At 49.5% G+C, this 19,048-nt stretch overlaps 6 protein-coding genes across 6 annotated transcripts; 3 read left to right on the forward strand and 3 right to left on the reverse strand.

Annotated features, from left to right (window-relative positions):
• Positions 1-7: 7 nt before the first annotated feature.
• Positions 8-745, forward strand: N7503_001177 (phosphoribosylglycinamide formyltransferase; the record flags this gene model as incomplete). The annotated part of the gene is made up of 2 exons (XM_057060738.1): positions 8-418; positions 497-745. 2 exons carry the CDS (start codon positions 8-10, stop codon positions 743-745), a joined length of 660 nt encoding a protein of 219 aa, XP_056927661.1.
• A 3,978-nt stretch (positions 746-4,723) lies between these two features.
• On the forward strand, positions 4,724-7,006 carry N7503_001178 (Zn(II)2Cys6 transcription factor; the record flags this gene model as incomplete). The annotated part of the gene is made up of 3 exons (XM_057060739.1): positions 4,724-5,773; positions 5,856-6,652; positions 6,733-7,006. 3 exons carry the CDS (start codon positions 4,724-4,726, stop codon positions 7,004-7,006), a joined length of 2,121 nt encoding a protein of 706 aa, XP_056927662.1.
• A 733-nt stretch (positions 7,007-7,739) lies between these two features.
• On the reverse strand, positions 7,740-11,261 carry N7503_001179 (ATP-dependent 3'-5' DNA helicase; the record flags this gene model as incomplete). The annotated part of the gene is made up of 1 exon (XM_057060740.1): positions 7,740-11,261. One exon carries the CDS (start codon positions 11,259-11,261, stop codon positions 7,740-7,742), a length of 3,522 nt encoding a protein of 1,173 aa, XP_056927663.1.
• Positions 11,262-12,089: 828 nt separating this feature from the next.
• On the forward strand, positions 12,090-12,881 carry N7503_001180 (Trans-aconitate 2-methyltransferase; the record flags this gene model as incomplete). Its single annotated transcript, XM_057060741.1, has 1 exon — positions 12,090-12,881. The coding sequence occupies one exon, from the start codon at positions 12,090-12,092 to the stop codon at positions 12,879-12,881; it is 792 nt and encodes a 263-aa protein (XP_056927664.1).
• Positions 12,882-14,439: 1,558 nt separating this feature from the next.
• N7503_001181 (uncharacterized protein) lies at positions 14,440-17,090 on the reverse strand (the record flags this gene model as incomplete). The annotated part of the gene is made up of 5 exons (XM_057060742.1): positions 14,440-14,511; positions 14,562-14,863; positions 14,921-15,449; positions 15,504-16,780; positions 17,057-17,090. The coding sequence occupies 5 exons, from the start codon at positions 17,088-17,090 to the stop codon at positions 14,440-14,442; spliced, it is 2,214 nt and encodes a 737-aa protein (XP_056927665.1).
• A 682-nt stretch (positions 17,091-17,772) lies between these two features.
• Positions 17,773-18,882, reverse strand: N7503_001182 (Yip1 domain protein; the record flags this gene model as incomplete). The annotated part of the gene is made up of 4 exons (XM_057060743.1): positions 17,773-18,022; positions 18,086-18,235; positions 18,303-18,717; positions 18,795-18,882. The coding sequence occupies 4 exons, from the start codon at positions 18,880-18,882 to the stop codon at positions 17,773-17,775; spliced, it is 903 nt and encodes a 300-aa protein (XP_056927666.1).
• Positions 18,883-19,048: the final 166 nt, after the last annotated feature.

Genomic DNA, 19,048 nt, shown 5'->3' on the forward strand with positions numbered 1-19,048 from the left:
AGCGAAAATGTCTGCGCCCATTCGCACCACGGTCCTCATCTCGGGCAATGGTTCCAACCTGCAGGCGGTAATCGATCAAGTCGCGGCGGGCACTCTCAACGCCAACATCATCCGTGTCCTCTCCAACCGCAAAGATGCCTTCGGCCTCGAGCGTGCCCAGAAAGCGAACATTCCTACCGAATACCACAACCTTGTCAAGTACAAGAAGCAGCACCCTGCGACGCCTGAGGGTGTTCAGGCCGCGCGCGAGGAGTACGATGCCGAACTGGCTCGCTTGATCCTCGCCGATCAGCCTGAGCTAGTTATCTGTCTTGGGTTCATGCACATCCTTTCACCAGAATTTCTCAGGCCACTGGAGGAGGCCAATGTGCGCATAATCAATTTGCATCCAGCGCTGCCAGGCGCTTTTAATGGTGTGGTAAGTTTCAATGTGGAGCATACACGCTGGATGAATGTTATGAAAGTATCTTGTTTTGCTGATCTCGCAATGGCGCAGAACGCGATTGAGCGCGCTCATGCCGCTTGGATGGAAGGCAAGATCGACAAAACCGGCGTCATGATCCACGACGTCATCTCCGAGGTGGACATGGGTCACCCCATTCTGGTTCGGGAGATTCCCTTCCGAAAGGGCCAGGATGAAGATCTGGAGGCGTTTGGGAAGCGAGTTCACGAAACGGAATGGGTCACCGTTATTGAGGGAGTGGGCATGGTGCTGAAGGAGCTGGCAGCTCGGAAATCAGCCTAAAGTGGGCTATCATATCTTCCAAGGCTGCCTGTCTAGCGCCGCCGCCAGCATCCTTAGCATCATCATCACTCAGCAACACACCATTTGCCACTAGAGGCGGGCCCTTTCGTCGATGTAGATCATCGGGCTGTTGACGATTTTATGACTCTATTCAAAAATATCATGTATGAATCTTAGAACAAACCGGAAATTCCGCTTTCCCTACGGCTAGATAAGAAGTTGCCGCTGCAATGCCGAGGGGAAATGAGCCAAGAAAAATGGAGACACCCTGCAGATGATGCAATTGAAAATCGCTCATCTGCACGAATATGACCAAGTATACGAGGACATGCACAAGGAGTCCAGAACCGGGGCCGGTGGAGAAGGGTTTTTGGTTTGATTACTCAAAACCTTGGAAATCAATCTGGATAACACACCCCCGAGATCGAAAGGGAGAAAGCATAATAAGAAAAAAAAGGGAAAAAAAAAAAAAAAAAAAAAAAAAAAAAAGAAAGAAAGAAACGGCTAAGATTGCCGCGGAAAGAGAATTGAAACAATGCCCATCAACAGAAAGTTAAAACTACTACATATCCACAATCACCTCCACCCAAACCCGCCCAAAAGTAAAATGATGGGCTTGCATAACTTGCAGGGATGTGAAATTGCATCCATCTCACCGGTCGAACTTTCGTCACATGTACATCTTTGCTGCACGAATCCGAGTCCGAAGCAAAGGTCACAGCCACTGTCAAGGTGGATGTTGCTGCAGTGCAACCTCGAGGATCAGCATTCCGGCCCCAACAGCCATGGAGCCAACACCGTTGCACGCATCATGGTCGAAGTGGCTGCTCACGGAGTTAACGGAGGGACTGATCCGATGATGACAATCAATACGGAGTAGAAAAGAACAGAGAAGAGAGCGAAACAAGAACTTGTCAACGATCTCCAGAGTATACAGACATGAGCCACTTGGTTGGATCCACCGTCGCAAGCACCCTGCTGCCAAGGCAAGTCTACATCTGGAAGCTGGCGCCTAGGATGGAGTTAGTGAATGGTACTTTTGTCCTAGACCAGTCATGTACACTAGAAAAGGCAAAGGTTTGTAAGTACAGTAGTGCGTCCCCCGGGATACGGTTGTAGTGGATAGGTGGGGATTGGCATGTACCTGGGTGGGTTTAGTTGATGGGATCCAGAAATATTTTACAAACTGTTATGGCGCTAGACACGAGGGCCACAGCTCAAACGGCCGGCGCCAACTCAATTAAGGGCATTCGTATCCGACAGGTTGTGGGATCGACCGATCTCTACGCCTCTTTGGGAGAGATAACTGCACCGGTGCGTGGCGTTTTATTCTAGGATAATTCTACGTATTCGTAGCCTCCTATACATGTGCGAGATTTTTGGTACCTGAATCTGTCAGTAGCAAGCTCAAGGCGTGGACATTATCAAGCTTTGTTCGGAATCCGATTTTCCGAACCTACTAGGATCTTTCTCCTATAATATGCATCGAAGATGATTCATTAAGTAGTGCTCGGACCCTACATATAGGTTCCTGAAATTTATTAGAAGCATGTAAGATATACCATGGACCTGGATATTATCCGAAGCACAAAAGTGCACGTCCGATATAACCCTGAAGATGCTCCATGTGCCGTATGTATACGCCTATTCATATGCTCCATAAGAATTCTCAATATAACATTTGAAAGTAATATACATGCATTTTGACTTTGTATGCACTTGGACATAATTTTTCGTTGGACTTGTCTGGAACCCAGCCAAGGAGCATATTTACCGAGGCTATATGACATATCGAAGTTTGTAGGGCTGAGAGAATGACAGATAATACGAGCTATACGAGCTTCAGACCACCTCCTTTTTTTTTTTTTTTTTTTTTACCGGGCCGAGATCGAGCTTCATTGAGGCTACGTTTCTTTTGCCAAGTGGAGACGGTCTTTCCCCAAGTCCCGGCCCAGTCTAAATAAGATCTAAACGGAGATGTTACCCATTCTGGCCCAGCGTGATAGTTCCGGCACCGAAAAGCAGGATCGCCCGGTTCTTGAAAAGTCATTTCAAGGGGCCACATGGACCAGAACCCCACTGTCTTTGAAGACCGGCTCACCTTTCATCCACATGGCACATGTGTCGAGGGCTCATACACGAATAGCATGCCGATGCAGCTGTCGTGATCGACCAATTTGTCTTGTTCCTGCAATTTTAATTTCGTGGAATTAATCGGTGTTTAACAACAATTATTGCTTTTTATTTCTTCCCCCAGTGGAGTCCAACCTTAGCGTCTTTTTCGATCAATGGCCCACCTTGTCTGTCAAATCTTCGTCGATCAGGCACGAAATATCATTTTAAGGAAAACCAAAAAGAACCCCCGGGAAAGTCATGTATGAATAGTAGCATAGCTTATAGCTCGGTATAAAAGAAAGTAAGAACAATGCTAACGATGATTGAAAAGGGGGGGGGGGGGGAAGTGTATTGCCCCTGGTTATTTCCCCCGTCTGTGCCGGATTCCCCGTGTTCTGATTCCAGAAATGGGGCTTGGTTAGCGTTCCAATCATGAATCATAACTTCCCTAAATGAAGCTTAGTTTCCACCGGAATCCGAGAGTCCCTTAGTCAGGCTCCACTCTTCCAATCCGATCGCCGTCATGAACAGAACGTTTTCGGCATTTTTGGTGCGATACAGCGATATTACTGGCGAGGTTTCAGATTTGCCGAGTAGATGAGCGGGACACTCCGTGCTATCATTTGTTCTGGAGTAGGAATCATCATTCCTTTTGCCAAGATAATTGCCTCAAGAGCCCCATGTTGATTATCTTTGGGGTTCCACTTGCGCAATCATGGTCGAGGACTAATAGCTTTGCCCCTCTTCGGATTTCGGACGGGGTCCGTGAGAATGTTCAAAATAGTGAAAAAGAAAAAGAAAAAGAAAAAGAGAAAGAAAAAGAAAAAGAAAAAGAAAAAGAAAAAGAAATTAGATACAAATTGTGAAAAATGACTATGACCTACCATATACTCCATATTCGCGATTTGTTCTGTTTGATCACCAGATGACAGGCGCTTTGATCACGATGTCCATGCAACTAAACTAGGGGCTCGAGCCAACAGTGATATCACCTGTGGCTGGAGAGGATCGTCAACAGCCCCCTTTTTCTTTTCCTTCTGTCTTCCCAGTCCCGAGGCTCCTTTAATGGGATTAAGGATAAAAATAAGCCCAACGTGGCTGATGCAGAGTGGGGAATTGGGAAAGGGCCCATTCACAGTTCGACTTCTGCTAATACTGATATGCTTTCGGTCCTTTTCTGTCCTTTTTTTTCCTTTCCTTTTTTCCCCCATTTTTTTGGGTGTACAATTTGCCTCTAGTTCATGGACTGTGGCTCCGCGACCTCCGCCCTACTCCGCCGAGTAAAAACGCGGAGGCTTGACTTCCTGCATCAGCTGAGATTGGGCAAATCCCTGGAACCATTTTGGAATAATTTATCCGTTCTTCCTATTTCCTATCCGGTATATTTTTCACTTTGTTATTTTCCCCCTTGGTAAACTTCCCCTAGATATGCCGATCATCACGATCACGATCGGTAGTTGAGCCCGGAAGTGCCCCAAAATAGCATAGAATTATAGATCAGAAAAGATAATTAATTTTTTAAACCTACAATTTCAAACATGAGAACCTGAGCTTCATAAGTACAACGGAAACGGAAAGACTAAAAAAAAAAAAAAATCAGGGAGTTTTGCTCTATTAATCTCCGCCCATATCCAACATCCAATAGTCCGGGTCAACCTCACCCCACCCCCTACACTTACCACACCCACCTGTGTACATCGGACTTCATATCCACATCCACTCCACTGACGCTTCTCAGGGCTTTACTATATATATTTCTGGCTTGCAATAATCTCCAGTTCTGAATGATGCAATAATCAGGAGCTTTACGCTAAATTTGCGGGGGGAGATCTGCGCGGAGCTTAACTACGGGCACGAACCATCATGGAGCAATCATCATATCATCAGTCCCAGGCCGCCCTGGCCGGCTTTTTCGATTCAATGCAGCAGGATTCAACCATGTCCGCCTATTCGCTATTCGGCTCAGCTCAGTATCCCGAAAACATTGCGCTATGGCACGATCCCTCCGCCGCGCCGCCGGCCATGACTGTGCCCGCGCCATCATACCCGAAGCAATCGACCTTGCTCCAACCTCTCCCGGATCCAAAGAAACACAAACGAACCCGGAGCGGTTGCTTCACCTGCCGCTCCCGTCGGATCAAATGCGATGAGTCTCGCCCTGTCTGCGAGCGTTGCCGCAAGGGAAGTCGGGATTGCGTCTACCCATCCCCCACATCCGGACCGTCCAAGGGTGGCGCCCGCTCATCCACCAAATCGCGTGGTACACGCCCTCCCTCGCAAGGAAGTGACTCATCAGGTCGACTGGAATTCGATGAGATCAGTCCTCTGGAGCCGATCATTGATGAGGAAGAACCCGACAATCCCGGGCTAGGTTCTCGGTCGCCCACCAGTCCCAGCACATCTCGACCCGACCTACACAGAACGCAGAGTGCACAATCACTTCGAAAACCAAGTTTGAAACAGGCCTCCGAGCCCGGGTCGTTCAATATGGACCCGGGCAGCTCCCCTTCTACCGAGTCCTCATCACGCTTCGAGTCGGTGAGCGTGCGGTCGGCCAGCGTCTCTCAGTCCACGACAGATATGCTCAATGCAGCCCGACTTCCAGACGATTTGAGATTCTACCTGAATTTTCACCAGGAATTTATCACACCCGGTCATTTTTTCTTGAGACAACCCAGCCGGGCTTTTATTCAACACAACATCATCGAACTTGCCCTGCAATATAAGCCTTTGCTATATGCCCTTGTAGGCTTTGCTGCATATCATCACACCTTGCATAGCCCGGGAGGGAAGCTGTTTACATTCCTCAAATATTACAATAAAGCCCTTGTTCTCTTGCGGAAATCACTTGGCTCTGGCGAGGAACATAACGAGGCAACCTTGTGTACAGTTCTTGTCTTGACCACTTTTGAGGTAGAGTGCCTCTTCTTTCTAAATTTTTCTCTCTCTGATCCACCTCTTGCTGATGCTTTCTTTTTTTTTTTTTTCCAACCAGGAATACACTGGTGATTGGGTTAACTTGATCGATCATCACCAAGCCGCCCACGCATTGATGCGGGAACTGTTGACGCCGGACTCGTCCAATCTAAACGAATTACATACAAACATCTTTCTCTGGTACGCGCGCTTCGATGTCGTTGCGGGGATTCTGGCCGGCACAGAGGCGATTCTCAGTCGAGATTGGTACCTCGCCAAAGAACAGTTCGACGCAGAGCAAGCGGCTCTCGACCCCGATGACGCACTCAAGCAGCTCTCGCTGGTCGCATCGATTAACCGCAGGTTTGGTTTAGACATGGCTTCCCTATATGCCAAACTGTCTCGTGGCATGATTCCTTTCGAAGATTTTGCCGTGCAGAACGAGCAGCTCGGGCAGACGATTGAACGGGCAAAAAACATTATGAGAGCATTCGACGACAGTGAATACACCGTACGCTCGTATCCGAATAAAGTGCCATTAACCGAAGATGATATTGTGGATCCCTTTGTGACAGGCCGGATCCACGAAGGAGCCCTGTGGGATGCGAATTACATCTGGATTGACCTCCTCTCGACTGAACTGATGTATAAATATCAGACAATGCTTGCATTGAGACAGCCCCTACTGCCGGACCTAACAAAGTTGGCCTGGGAACAAGCCCAGTTGATGGAAACCATCGACCGATGGCCAGAGAAAGAAAACGGGGCTTGCATCGGGTTCAAGAACAGCATAGGGCTCACGAGCATGTTCCTCCCCAGAGACGTCAAAAATCAGATGTGGTGTCGGCGCAGGATTGCCCAGATGGAACAGACTGGGTAGGTTTTCCTTTATTTTTACCATTCTTCATTTCTATCTCGCCATGCGATCCAGCAGCTGACCTCCCCGGGGCAATCAGGTACATAATGCAACCTAAATTCCGCGAAGTCCTCTCCACCCTCTGGCAACTACCCGAGCTCATGCACTGGTGGCTTCCCAACGACGAAGGCTACCCAGATCTGATCCGCGAAGTCCGTGCCATGACCGATGATCGCCTAGAGCAGCCTCGCGATGACTTCCGCTCTAATGTACGCGACATGAAATCCATGTTCTGGAAACTGAATGTCAACGACGAGGGAGATGAGCTGAGCCCTGGAAGCAGCCATGATAGCAGCCACGGTGGCTTCTCCTGAAGAGGGCAACCTTCCTTTCTGTCCGTTGATCCCAGCTGTGGTGACGCGTTTGCCGATCTTTCAGACATCAGCCACGTCATGGTCCGTCCTTGGTCGTTGATCTAGCTTATATGAACCATCGGGTTGTGGGCTTTGCCTATCCTCCGCCGGAGATTTGGATTTCTTCCTTGTGGTCATACCTGCCAAGTCTTACCTATCAGCCTCACTCCCATGCAAACATCTCGATGGCCACCCAGCAGGTACACTTGGTGTTATTGTCTGATTGGACATCAAGCCTTTTGGTGGCCGGCCACACCGACCGAATCACCCCCCAAAGGAATGTTCACGTTGCAGGCTAATACTCATTTCTCACATCCTTTTCGTCCCTTTCCGTCCTTCTCTGCTCCCTTATACCCATCTTCTGATATCAACCCCAACCCTATACCCCAGCATTCTCTCGGTCATGACTTGATGTGTATGTTTATTATATACCCGACTGCTTAGACAGTACATTATCGAAGAAAGTCATATGAATCGCATTTTCTTGGGCCTTTTCGTGTGTCAATCTACACTGCGTGTGTATTTCTTCTGTTTACCCTCATCATTTATCTTTCCTTTGGCTACATGTAATTTTCATTGGGTATGCAGGTGGGAGAGCTTCGATAGATTCAACATTGAAAGTCTCCTGTGCACTCAAATCTTTCTTCTGGTATGTACATGATAGTATGTAATAAAACTGCATACAAATGTCTTCTCAGTTTTGCCTTTCGTCAGGGCTACATCCAGCCTTCCATGGAATTTCGTTGGCCATGATGACCGTCTCATATCCACCCGCCAACTCGCCACCCATAACACCGAACTCGTGTCCGTCAACATCCTCACCCCAAGGTAAAGCGTCAATGTCTACCTCCCAGTCAAGTAAGCATCGCAGAATCACACCCGCGCCGGCTTTGCTCATAACAAGATTCATTTCCTTGCAGCGCTCGTCACATACACATTCCACACAGCCTTGCGGCGAGAGACAGGCGCATGCTTCGATACGTGCAACGGCACGTCGGAGGAGTAAGCCGATAAATTCGAATGCTTTACTCGCAATACCCGACCCACATGACCCACCCTTCGCATCATAAAACGTGAGACGAGCAGGCCGTTGCCGGGAAGGTGGCTGGAGGAGTTTCTGAAGTTCCTTTTTATCGGAGACGGAAGTCTCGTTTGCACGACGGAGCGGACGACCAAGTTCCTTTTTGGCGACTTTGCATTCTGTGCGGACGTCACCAGGCGAGGAAATGACAAAAGATGGGAGAAGAGAGAGAACCGCATGTTCTGCGGCGTGGATTGCGGCTGCAATGTTTAATCTGTGTGATTCAAGGATCGTGATTGCCCGCGATGGAACATCAAGCCACATCCCCTTTGTCAGGATATCGATGGGTGGGTTGTCAACCTCTACGGCATCGAGCACTCGGCCGCGTTTGTCTACCTTGAAAAACCCATATACGACTGCGTGGATTTGAACAGCTCCGAAAAATGCGCGACAGCCGGACGGATCTGCGGTGATGGGGCGCATGGTCTCTGTCTCGACGGGGTCGATGTCGGTGAAGTCGCGCTGCATGGTACTCCAGTCAACGTGGACGCGGGTTACTCTGGCAAAATGGCGTTCTGTGTTCAGTTCTTGGACGAGGTAGGTTTCGCCTTGGTGTAGAAAGATACCACCTTCATAGATGGTGAAAAAGGCGCGAGAAGCCTCCACTTCTTCAAGGACGACATTGCGGTTGTGGGTTGTATCGATTACTGCGAAATGCTGATCTTCTGTGTCCCGGATGGAGACACATCTTGAGGGCTGGGGTCGAAAGCGCTCGTGGCAGTGGTAAAAGCCCATACTATCCTTGATGAGGCGAGTTGCTACGACAGCGTAGAGTTGGTCACCGAAATAGATACGGTCTTCATCGGGGAAAATGGGCGCTTCGAATGCAGCGCACTGAACATGCCCCTCCAAGATGAGCTCATTGGCAAGGTCGATCTGGAGTTCACAGTTGGGTCGAGTGAAAATTTCATCTGGATTCTGCATGTAATGCTGATCTGTTGGGTACCTGTCCCCGACCAACACCGATAAAGAGTCTTTGTTGCGTCGCCCAGCCCGGCCACTCTGTTGACGTAGATTGGAGATCGAGTAGGGAAACCCCAAAGTGATTACTGCGTCCAAGGATCCGATGTCAACACCCAATTCAAGAGCATTCGTCGCCACTATGCCCATCAGTTTCCCTTCGAACATCTCTTTCTCGATGCGACGTCGATCCTGGGGGCTGTAACCACCGCGGTAGCCCATCACCAATTTGCCCACCTCAGGACGCTCGAGAGCCTGGAACTCATTCCTCACGGCCTGCAGTAGGATCTCACACATCTTTCTGATCCGGCAGAAAGCGATGACCCTGACACCTCTGAGTATCAACTGACAAAACAGACGTGCGGTCTCAGCAACGCTGTCAGCGCGTCCTGAGGTTGGATCCGCTGGGTCTTTGAATGGAGTGTTCCAGCAGACAAACTCCTTCCGGCCCGAGGGGGACCCATCAAAATCTATCAGCTTCACATTCTGGACACCGAAGACGGATTTCATGTGCGCTTCCGGGTTCGCAACGGTGGCAGAGCACGATATGAATTTGACATGCCGATTGCCCACGGCGGCGCAAATTCTGCGAAGTCGGCGCATGATGAATGCGACGTGTGATCCGAATAGGCCGTTGTAGACATGTAGTTCGTCAACAACCACGAATTTCAAATTCTTTAAAAACGTGCGCCAGGCGCTTTCCTGGGGCAGAATTGTGATATGTAGCATGTCTGGGTTGGTGAATATAATTCGTGCTTCATCGCGAATAAGATTGCGACTTTCCATCGGCGTGTCACCATCAAAGGTCTCCACCATGATATGTTGTAGACCATTCATATATTGCAAGAGATCCATCATACTGCGTCGTTGGTCTTGAGCTAAAGCCTTGGTAGGGAAGATGTACATGCCCCTGCTATCAGGGTCTTTTTCCAACTCGTGGAGCATGGGAATTTGATAGATGAGTGATTTGCCCGAGCTGGTCGAAGTAGAAACAATCACATTATGACCCTCATAGAGGTGATTTATTGCCTCTGCTTGATGGGAGTATAGCTGGGTGATGCCCTTTGTATTGTATAGGGTGTTGACCAGATCTTGCGACAGCCGGAATGTCAAATCACCATAAACCGGAGACTGGGCATCAAATACCCGATGTCCCTCTGGGACGATCTGAGCATGATACCAATCCATCTCTCGGATCTCCGCGACGATCTCCGCGATGGACAGACGCTCCTTGGGGATGGCGGCAGGGGCTTTGGCGGCGGCAGGAGTATTGGCTCCACTATCAGGAGGCGTAGGGATGTATAGATCTTTCTCCTGTTCCAACAGGAGCACAGGATCAATGACCTGGTCTTCGCAGCGAACTAGAAATGCATCAATGGCATCAGAAAACTTAGCATTGCGTTTCTCAATCAGCTTCAGCATCTGCTTTTGGCTGTAGACTGGCATTTTTAGATCCTCGTCTCTCATTCGGCGCACTGGTTTGACTGGTTCTCCCGTTCTCGGGTCTATGACCTCTCGCTTGAGATCCCCGTCAACAAATTCGAACAACAGGACATTCCTTGTGATTCCGGGGCTTTCTTCATTCGGGTCTGCAGTGTCCTTCAGTGCCTCGGTTTTCCAAAGACTGCCCCGATGGCTCGCCCCATAGTCGGCAATGTCCTTCTCTCCAACAGTCGTTTCCAACTTTGTTTCGTCGACATACTCAAAGCGCACAGCTCCCGGGACCAGCGCCTTTACCCGCGCGATATCTTCAACGGTAAGTTCTCGATCTTGACCAAGTTGTGCCTGCACTGCTGTCTTGATATTCTCGAATGTGGTCGCAAATTGTTTACGTGTACAGCAGAATGTGTACACTAGGTTCAATGCTCGTTGAGTCTGTGACAAGCGTCTCAGTGCATCGGGCCATGGTGCAACTGGGGATCTTTTTTTTAGAACCTTGGGTTTTGCAGTTGTGGACGTGGCTGTTTTTCCTTGTCCTGATTTCTTTTTCTTGTTTGGTCCAATTTCCAATGTCGGCGTTTCGGACGTAGGGGGGCGAGATCCAGCTATTGTGGATTCGACGGCTGATTTCAGAGACGCGTCAAGGGATGAAGGCGGAGGCCCAGCGGTCCACTTATCGTCATGAGACTGCTTTCGTTTCAAAGAATTCGAACTGCTTGAAGGGGACTTTGACATGATGCGCCATCACGACCTTGGGCAATGCTCCAAGAATTGTCAACTACGGGGAAAGTTAGTGAAATGTGAGTTCGCGGAAGCGACACGCGATGTCACGTGTACCAATATAACCCAAAGGGATATGTACATGCGTTCTTCAATATCTCGTCCACCTGTATGAGTGCTCCAAAGTCATTCCAGGCTTGTTATCTGAAGGACAATGCTCAGGATCTCGAGGGGGTTTTTTTTACGCTGAGATGCCGAACAGTCTGCGAAAACCGAGAAACCTGCAATTACAGCGTGGAGTACGCGCGAAGATATAGTATCCAGTGACGTCATGCCAGTCGCATATGGGAGAACTAGGTTGGACACATACCCTTGAAATGCGCTTTCAATACTTGCAGCTAATATCAGAGCATATAATCATATCTGGTTTCCGTATTCCAGCAGCTGTGGTCCGATGTTGCTCTGATCAAGGGTTATTTCCCGATCATCGGCAGTCTCTCGGGTTCTGACCCAGTACACGCGACTAGACAATCGGCATCTCTATAAATGCAAGCTCGGGCGACTAAGTCAGATCGGCTCATACCGCTCTGCTTCAGTTGCTAAAAATTCCGGGAATATTGGTCTGCAAGCTTGTGTACTATCTGATTCGCATCGCTCGAAGTGATCGACATCCCCAAGTTCCTATTTCCTACCACGCTCCAGATCTACTCTTCAAGCTTGGAAGGCTGTTATTGCCTCAGCCATTGCTCTACACAGAACCAGAGGCCTTGACATGTTCCTCCAAAAATCGTCAAGAAGACTCTGCCCCCCCTCCGAGTGATTCCCGCATCATTGCACGTCTCCATGTCCACCGCCAACCCCGCATACGACTGGAGCGCAGCACAGTACCTCAAATTCAAAGATGAACGTACCCAACCAGCCCGCGATCTTTCTGCCAGGGTTTCCCTACAGAGCCCGAAAAGATTGGTAGACCTGGGGTGTGGTCCGGGAAACTCAACTGTCGTCCTGGAGTCTCGCTACCCCGACGCTCTACTGGTGGGGATGGATTCATCCCCGGACATGATCCGCCAAGCCAAATCCATTCTCCCCCACTTGAAATTCAGTATCGCAGATTTGAACACCTACACACCCGAAGCCCCAATTGATCTTTACTACTCCAATGCCGTTTTCCAATGGCTTGGGAGAAAAGAGCGCATTGGGGTCATCAAGAGATTGATTGGAATTAAACCGACTGGAGGAGTATTTGCCTTTCAGGTTCCCGACAACCTCAATGAACCCTCCCATGTTTTGATGAGAGAGACATTCAAGACCGGGCCCTGGGCGGCGAAGTTACAATCTGTCGGCCGGGATACGTTTCAGTCGCTGCAGGAGATTCATAAGCAGCTCAAGCCACTTTATTCGGAGGTGAGCCTCTTCCATACAAGCTATTATCATTCGCTTGAGAATCACGAAGCCATCATTGAATGGGTCAAAGGGACCGGATTGAGGCCTTACGTGGATTTGTTGCAACCAGAGGAGAAAGATGCGTTCTTGAAAGAATATTTGAGGCGCTTGAAGGAAACATATCCTTCGTCGGTTGATGGTCGAGTCTTGCTTCGGTACCCACGGCTTTTTGTAGTGACCGTGAAAAGCTGATCCGGCTTTGGTCCTTTGCCCGGGCCTTGCATGAAAACATTTGTATGATTGAAGTGTATTAACCACTGTTCATCTTAATTGAGATGATGTAAAACCTCTGTCCATCCAACCATCGTCCCAGATTCTTCGCCGTCTCATCACACAATGCATGCATGATCCCTTCCTCAAAATACCCCATATGGAGTGTCAATAGTAATCGACCCCGTTCTGCAATCCATCGAGAGCCACGGAATATCCGCAGGTAATGGCTCAAGGTCGAAGACATCCGACGGCGCACCTCCAATCCGCCCCGTCTGCAAAGCTTTAAACAAAGTCGCCACATCAATCAACGGGCTACGGGAAGTTTTCACCAGCAAAGCCGACTCTTTTATCTGCCTTAGCTCCTGTTCCCCAACGATTCCCCTCGATCGCTTATTGAGCACATAATGCAGACTCACAGCATCTACCTCACTCAAGAGCTCCTTGCCTACAACCCGAAAGGTCCGACTTCCGTCTGGCTGATGAGCTGTCAACCCCGTCTCCTGGGCCTTCCGATCGGCCTTGTCCCTGTGACAAATTCTCGCTCCAGCAAACGATTCACATCAGGAATGCCAAGTTTCCAATCCGGGCTACCGTAGCACCGAGTCTTCCCAACCCAGTCACCCCTATTGTTGTCCCGTCAGGCCTTTGGCTAACCCAGTCTTTCAGGTACTGGAAACATTTGGATACGCGTGCTTCATTACGGCGTCATCTGCCGGCACATTTCTCGCTAGCGCTAAGATGAGAGCCCATGCATGCTGCGCCGTAGGATGACTCCCACCCTGCCTGATATCAAGTGGGAGAATCACGGCGCGACCAGGAAATATTTTCCCATCCACACAGCCTCTGTCTGGCGTCGCAACTACGGTGATGCCAAGATCGCCGGCGGCGGTGAGATCAAACGTCTCGAATTGTCTTCTGTTGCGAGGAGGAGTCCGAGCTTGGGAAGTTCCCCCAGTAAATATGCGGGGAAGAGGGTGCGTTTGTGTATGGTGGAGAGGATGTCAAATGGTTGAGGCGGGCGATGATCGCTTGTCTTGGCTCGGGTATAGTGCATAGATGATTGTATAGGATCAGCGCGTGATTAGAGATGGTTGAAGATTGTCTTGGCAATATATGCGCAGGTGGATGTTTAATTGGTCGTCTAGGATATCATGGAAATTAGATATGTGGACATCGATGCAAATGAGTTGGCTTGAGACGTAGGTCGTCTTGGGGAATGTGAGAGAGATGGGAGTCGAGATGCCAATTTCTTCCACCATTTTGTGTCTGCGAAAAGTCAACAACAAAGGGCATTGGAGTTAAAAAGAAACCCAACTCCTTTGGTCAAACGCGACTTTCGAAATTGCCGCAGCGAGATCGGACACCGGACATTCTTCCAACTGAACAAATGATCTTGCAAGCGGCAAAAACATGTGAATAAATTGATAAACGCTAATAATGAGATATCACACACAGTAAACGCGTAAACTCCAATGTGCACCTAATCCTCACTGTACTCTTTCCGCTTCTTGATACTTCTCGATGGGCAAAGTTGACTTTATGCATCTGAGTCCTTCAGTAGATCATCGATAATATCGTAAAGTTCCCTCGCATATGACTCGTTTCCAGTCTGAAAGAAATGTCAGTACATCAAAAGACTAGAGGGGAAAGTGAACTTACACGCAACAATAGAGGAACGGTGCGACCTTCTTCCACGCTGGCAAGAAGAATTTGCTTGTTGATTGGCGCCTCATTCTTTGCATCTCCATAGTTCATGCCCTTGAAAATCGGGCCGTTCAGAATCACACGCATGGCGCCATCGGCCCGCATGAGCATACGGCCAGTTTGTTTGCCATCGGCGCCCTGGCGAACATTGACTTTGAAAGTACCAATACCACGCTCTTTCCACTCTTTGTTTTGAAAATGGAACAGCTTGGCCTTGCACGAGAAGACGGTTTCTTCCTCTTCTTCGCCAGTTTCAACTAGGTAAACGCAGTTAGCACAGTAAAGTTGAAGAGAGGAGGTGTACGGAAGCATACTGTTCTGTGCGTAGAAACGCTCATCGGTCTTGGACGCCTCGAATGTGTTCGTGTTGTCTTCATCATTGCTGTCACTCTCGTCGCCTTCGGAATCTTCGGCACCAAGAGGCTTGGCCTTGTGTTCACCGAGAGTGACCGGGGCATTATTGGACGCAAAACTGGTCAGGCCACCAGCTTTAGCAGCAGCACCGAATCCACCACCAACACCTGTAAATCCACTTCCCAGGGCACCGAAAGTAGAAGTGCCAGAGGGGGCTGCAAAGCTGTTTGCACCAGAGGCGACAGAGTTGAAGACGGAGGGAGTTGCAAAGCTCCCTGTACCAGAGGCGGCGGTTTTGAAGACAGATTGAGTTGAGCCTCCTAGTGCACCAAACGGAGAACTCTCAGAGCCTGCAAATGCGGCCAGACTAGACGAGGCGAATGCAGAGGCAGGAGAAGGCTTTTGAGAGTCTTTCGTTGAATCCTGAATCATGTTTAGCGAGGCAAATGGAGACGCGGCTGCTTTCCCAAAGGCGCTTGCAGCAAATACCTGCGTGAAAAGAGCATTAGCATGTTGACGAGGTGAAAAAAGAGATGGACAAACATTATCGGTCTTGGTATCCCGTTCCTGGGAGTTATCACGATGTTTCTTCTTCTCGGGCTCTCCATCGGAAGTCGGCTTGGCATCGGCGGGACCAGCAGGGGATGGTGGTGAGTCGTTCGTCATATCCGCTTTCTTGGAACCTTCCTCAAGCTGCTCGAGGCTTCTCTTCTTCGCCAGAGATTTTGCCGATCCGTCATCCATGGTTTCGTGGGTGGGTTCGATCGTGGGGGGTGTCTGGTCCTGTGAGAGTTCGTTGGTATTTGGCTTATAAATCTCTTTGTGCATGTCCGGTGGGGTCTGTATGCTGATTATAGTAGTTTGTGTGTATTTATCTGCCACCGAGGGATCCGGGGTCAAGATCCCCAGGTTGGACTCAGGAGGGCTCTGGCTTCTTGGAGCTGGGCGCGATTTGAAGTGACCATTGGACAGGGTGGCGGGGTGGGGGTCTCCAGGAAGAAGACATGCTGCCCAGGGCTCAGGGCTTCCAGGACAGCCATGGGGCGAAGATTGTTCTGTCTGGAACGGTATCTCGGTGCTGGACTTGGGCGTCGAAGGAGAGAGACTGGCTGGGTGGTCACTTCCAGGGCTCTGCGGGGAAGATTCTTCTTCTATTGATCTGAGCGCCCTCTCGAGTCGGTCCTTCTCCCACGCAAGTAGAGCCTGTGCTGCTTTTATTGAGCCCCGCTCCTCATTGGTGCGCTCCTGAGCCATCTCCACATACGACTGGGCCTCCTGGAGACGCTCGAGCTCTTCAAAGAAGAATCTCTCTTGATTCGCATGGAATTGGTCGGCCTCTTCCAAACCCATCTCCACGTTTTTGAGAGCCCAGAGACGATCTTCAATAAATTCGCCATAATATGCGTCGAAGTCCAGATGATCATTCAAGATGTCCTTGAGGGAAGTGATGGAGGGTGCTCCGAATGATACATGGCGTGGGGTATCTAGGGCCGATTCCAGGGGGGCGTCCCAAAGGATATTTGGTATGTCGTGTTCACTCACATTCAATGACTGGGCGCCAGAGCTTGTATGCTTGCCCGTATTCAATTCGGCATTATCAGTATTTGATGGTGTGCCCTCTCGCGATCGCTTTCGTCGGTTCTCGCCGTTCTCGCAGGGGTCATCATGGTGGTCGCGGGATTCTTCAAAAGAGCGCTTGCGGCTGCTGGCGTTCTCGTTGGCGTTTACGGGGGCGGATTCGATGGAGGTTTCTTTGAGTTGCTTGCGAACAGGACGCTCGCCGCCATCGTTGTCGGAAGGTGGGGATTCTCCGCCGGTTGCTGGAACAAAACAAAAAGCAATGTCAGCTTATGCAAAGATTATCACCGCAAAACATAAACTTATTCAGACCGCACAGCAGATAGGCAGTTTGCAAGTGGCAGGCATGGGAAGAATGCGCAGCTGGCGCCGGAGATATAGGAAGTTATCGCTCCCTCGAGATCCCACCTGTCGGCATATATTCACAGCTGCCATACGATGCCAGTGAATGTGCAGATTGGCAGAGTAGAGTCGAGAAAAGGCACACAAAGATCGGGCAAGGTATAAAGATTACTCACCCATCGTGGGCACCGGTTCATCCATGGGAGCCATAACAATGACAAGCTCTCAAGTAACGGAGATGGTGGAGACTAGTGCAAGGATTGTAGATTTTCGTAAGTAGACAAGGGTTAGGATTTGAATGAATTGGAACAAAGCAGGAGCTTCGAGAATAGACGCGATTCAGACGAACAGAATCGAAGTCGAGGAGGTAGAGGTTGGGGGAGAAAAGATGAAGTTGGAAAGCGGCGAAGATGTCTGAGTGTTGTTCCGGTCACCGCTTCGCCCCGCAGTGAATTTGGGCTTCACTTTACAAGGTATCAACAATAGAAAACCAGTGAAGGAAGTCGAGTTTATCACGTTGATAGCGCTCTATTTATGGGAAGTAAATAAACCCTCTACACACACGGTTCCTGATCTCTCTTACCCTTATTGGAATTACCAATAGCTGAAGTCTCGTTTCCAGCGCATATTGAGCAGCATATACTACCTAGGCAACACGCAACATATACAGACTAAAAAGGCAACAACAATCCAGGAAAGCATATTGAAGATCATTCCAAGTACCTAGGTATTTGGAAAGCCACAGTAGAACATAGCCCAAGGCTGTTGAAAGATATGTATACATGTTTGCATTGCAATTTCATTCGATGTTTTCCTCCAGTGTCCCAGTTAAGTCCGAATTCACCGTATCCGAAACTCGTTGATGGCCAAACGAGCACTTCTCTCTGTACCATTAACTAATAAAACAAAGACATCCAATCGCAATGTAGAACACAAAGAGTGGGTACACGGCAATGCCTACCCGGTTCCGAACAACACCTGAGCCACCTAAGATACTCACTCCTGCCGCCAACGACCAAGCCACGAGGACGAGATAAACAGGGATTCTGGCGATAGTAGGCAGTCCAAGTGCGCTGAGCAGAGCAGCGATGACGAGTGGGAAGAGTGTGTAACCGATGATGCAGATCGACTGGAAGAAAGAGCTGCAAAGCGAGCCAGTGTTAGTATAGCAAATCGATGTGAGGACAAAAGTCAGCAGAACATACATTTTACCACCAAGTAGTTTGATCTGAAGAGTCACAGCTGCCTCTCCAATCCAGACAATGCAGAATACACCCGAGAAAACCAGCGATGATTGGTCACCCTTGGCGACAGACAAGAACAAGCTCAGCACCAAGCAAAAGATTAACGGCCCCCTTTGAGATACACATCATTAGCCTGAAAGACCATACTGACCATAAAAAGAGAACACTCGTAACATACCATAGGTCCCAGTCACGCAGCCCATCACTCATTCCACCCTGCAAGACAACATCGGCATCCGGCCAGCGTCCAACGAGCCCGCGCAGGTTATGACCAAATCCAGAAGCCTCGCCTCTCTCTGCAGCACCACCGATACCACCACCGCCGCGTTGCATCATGCCTCCCAGGAGGTACTTAGGCCACAGCACCTGGCGCATCTTCTCCCCGACGGCCACCAAGTCGCGCGACAAGGTGGCCCAAACAGATTCATCAATGGTATTTTGGGTCGCACGACGATCTTCACCTGGGATGGAGGATGTAAGATAGTTTCCGTAGCCCGATCGACTTCCCCCTCGCGAGCCGGGGTCGGATTCAATGTTGCCTCGGAGAGGGGCTGTGTCGGAGGTTTCATGTAGGGGGTCATCGGCTTCGATAGCTAAAGAGCCAGTATATTATTATGAGTAACGAATTTGAAAGCATCCTCAAAATAAGCTATTGGGAACAGATACTCACCATCATCGGCATCGATCAGGTCATCGTCTAGAAGGGAATCGTCGTCATGCAAGTCACCGTGCGACTGGCCGTGCTGCACGGTCGCCATAATTGTTCGTAATGGTTTTGAATGAGAGATCAAGAAGAAGCGGTTGAATAGGTATTATTGAAAAAGCATTGCCTGAGGATTAAAGCACCAAGTAGTGTGGCAGGTGAAGTACAACGTAGTTGTTGATGGCTTGGAAGCTCTCCCGGAGAGGCTAGAGTGGCATTAC

The sequence above is a fragment of the Penicillium pulvis genome (genome assembly GCF_028828015.1).
Source record: "Penicillium pulvis strain IBT 33274 chromosome Unknown contig_10_segment0_segment0, whole genome shotgun sequence".
NCBI classification, from domain to species: domain Eukaryota; kingdom Fungi; phylum Ascomycota; class Eurotiomycetes; order Eurotiales; family Aspergillaceae; genus Penicillium; species Penicillium pulvis.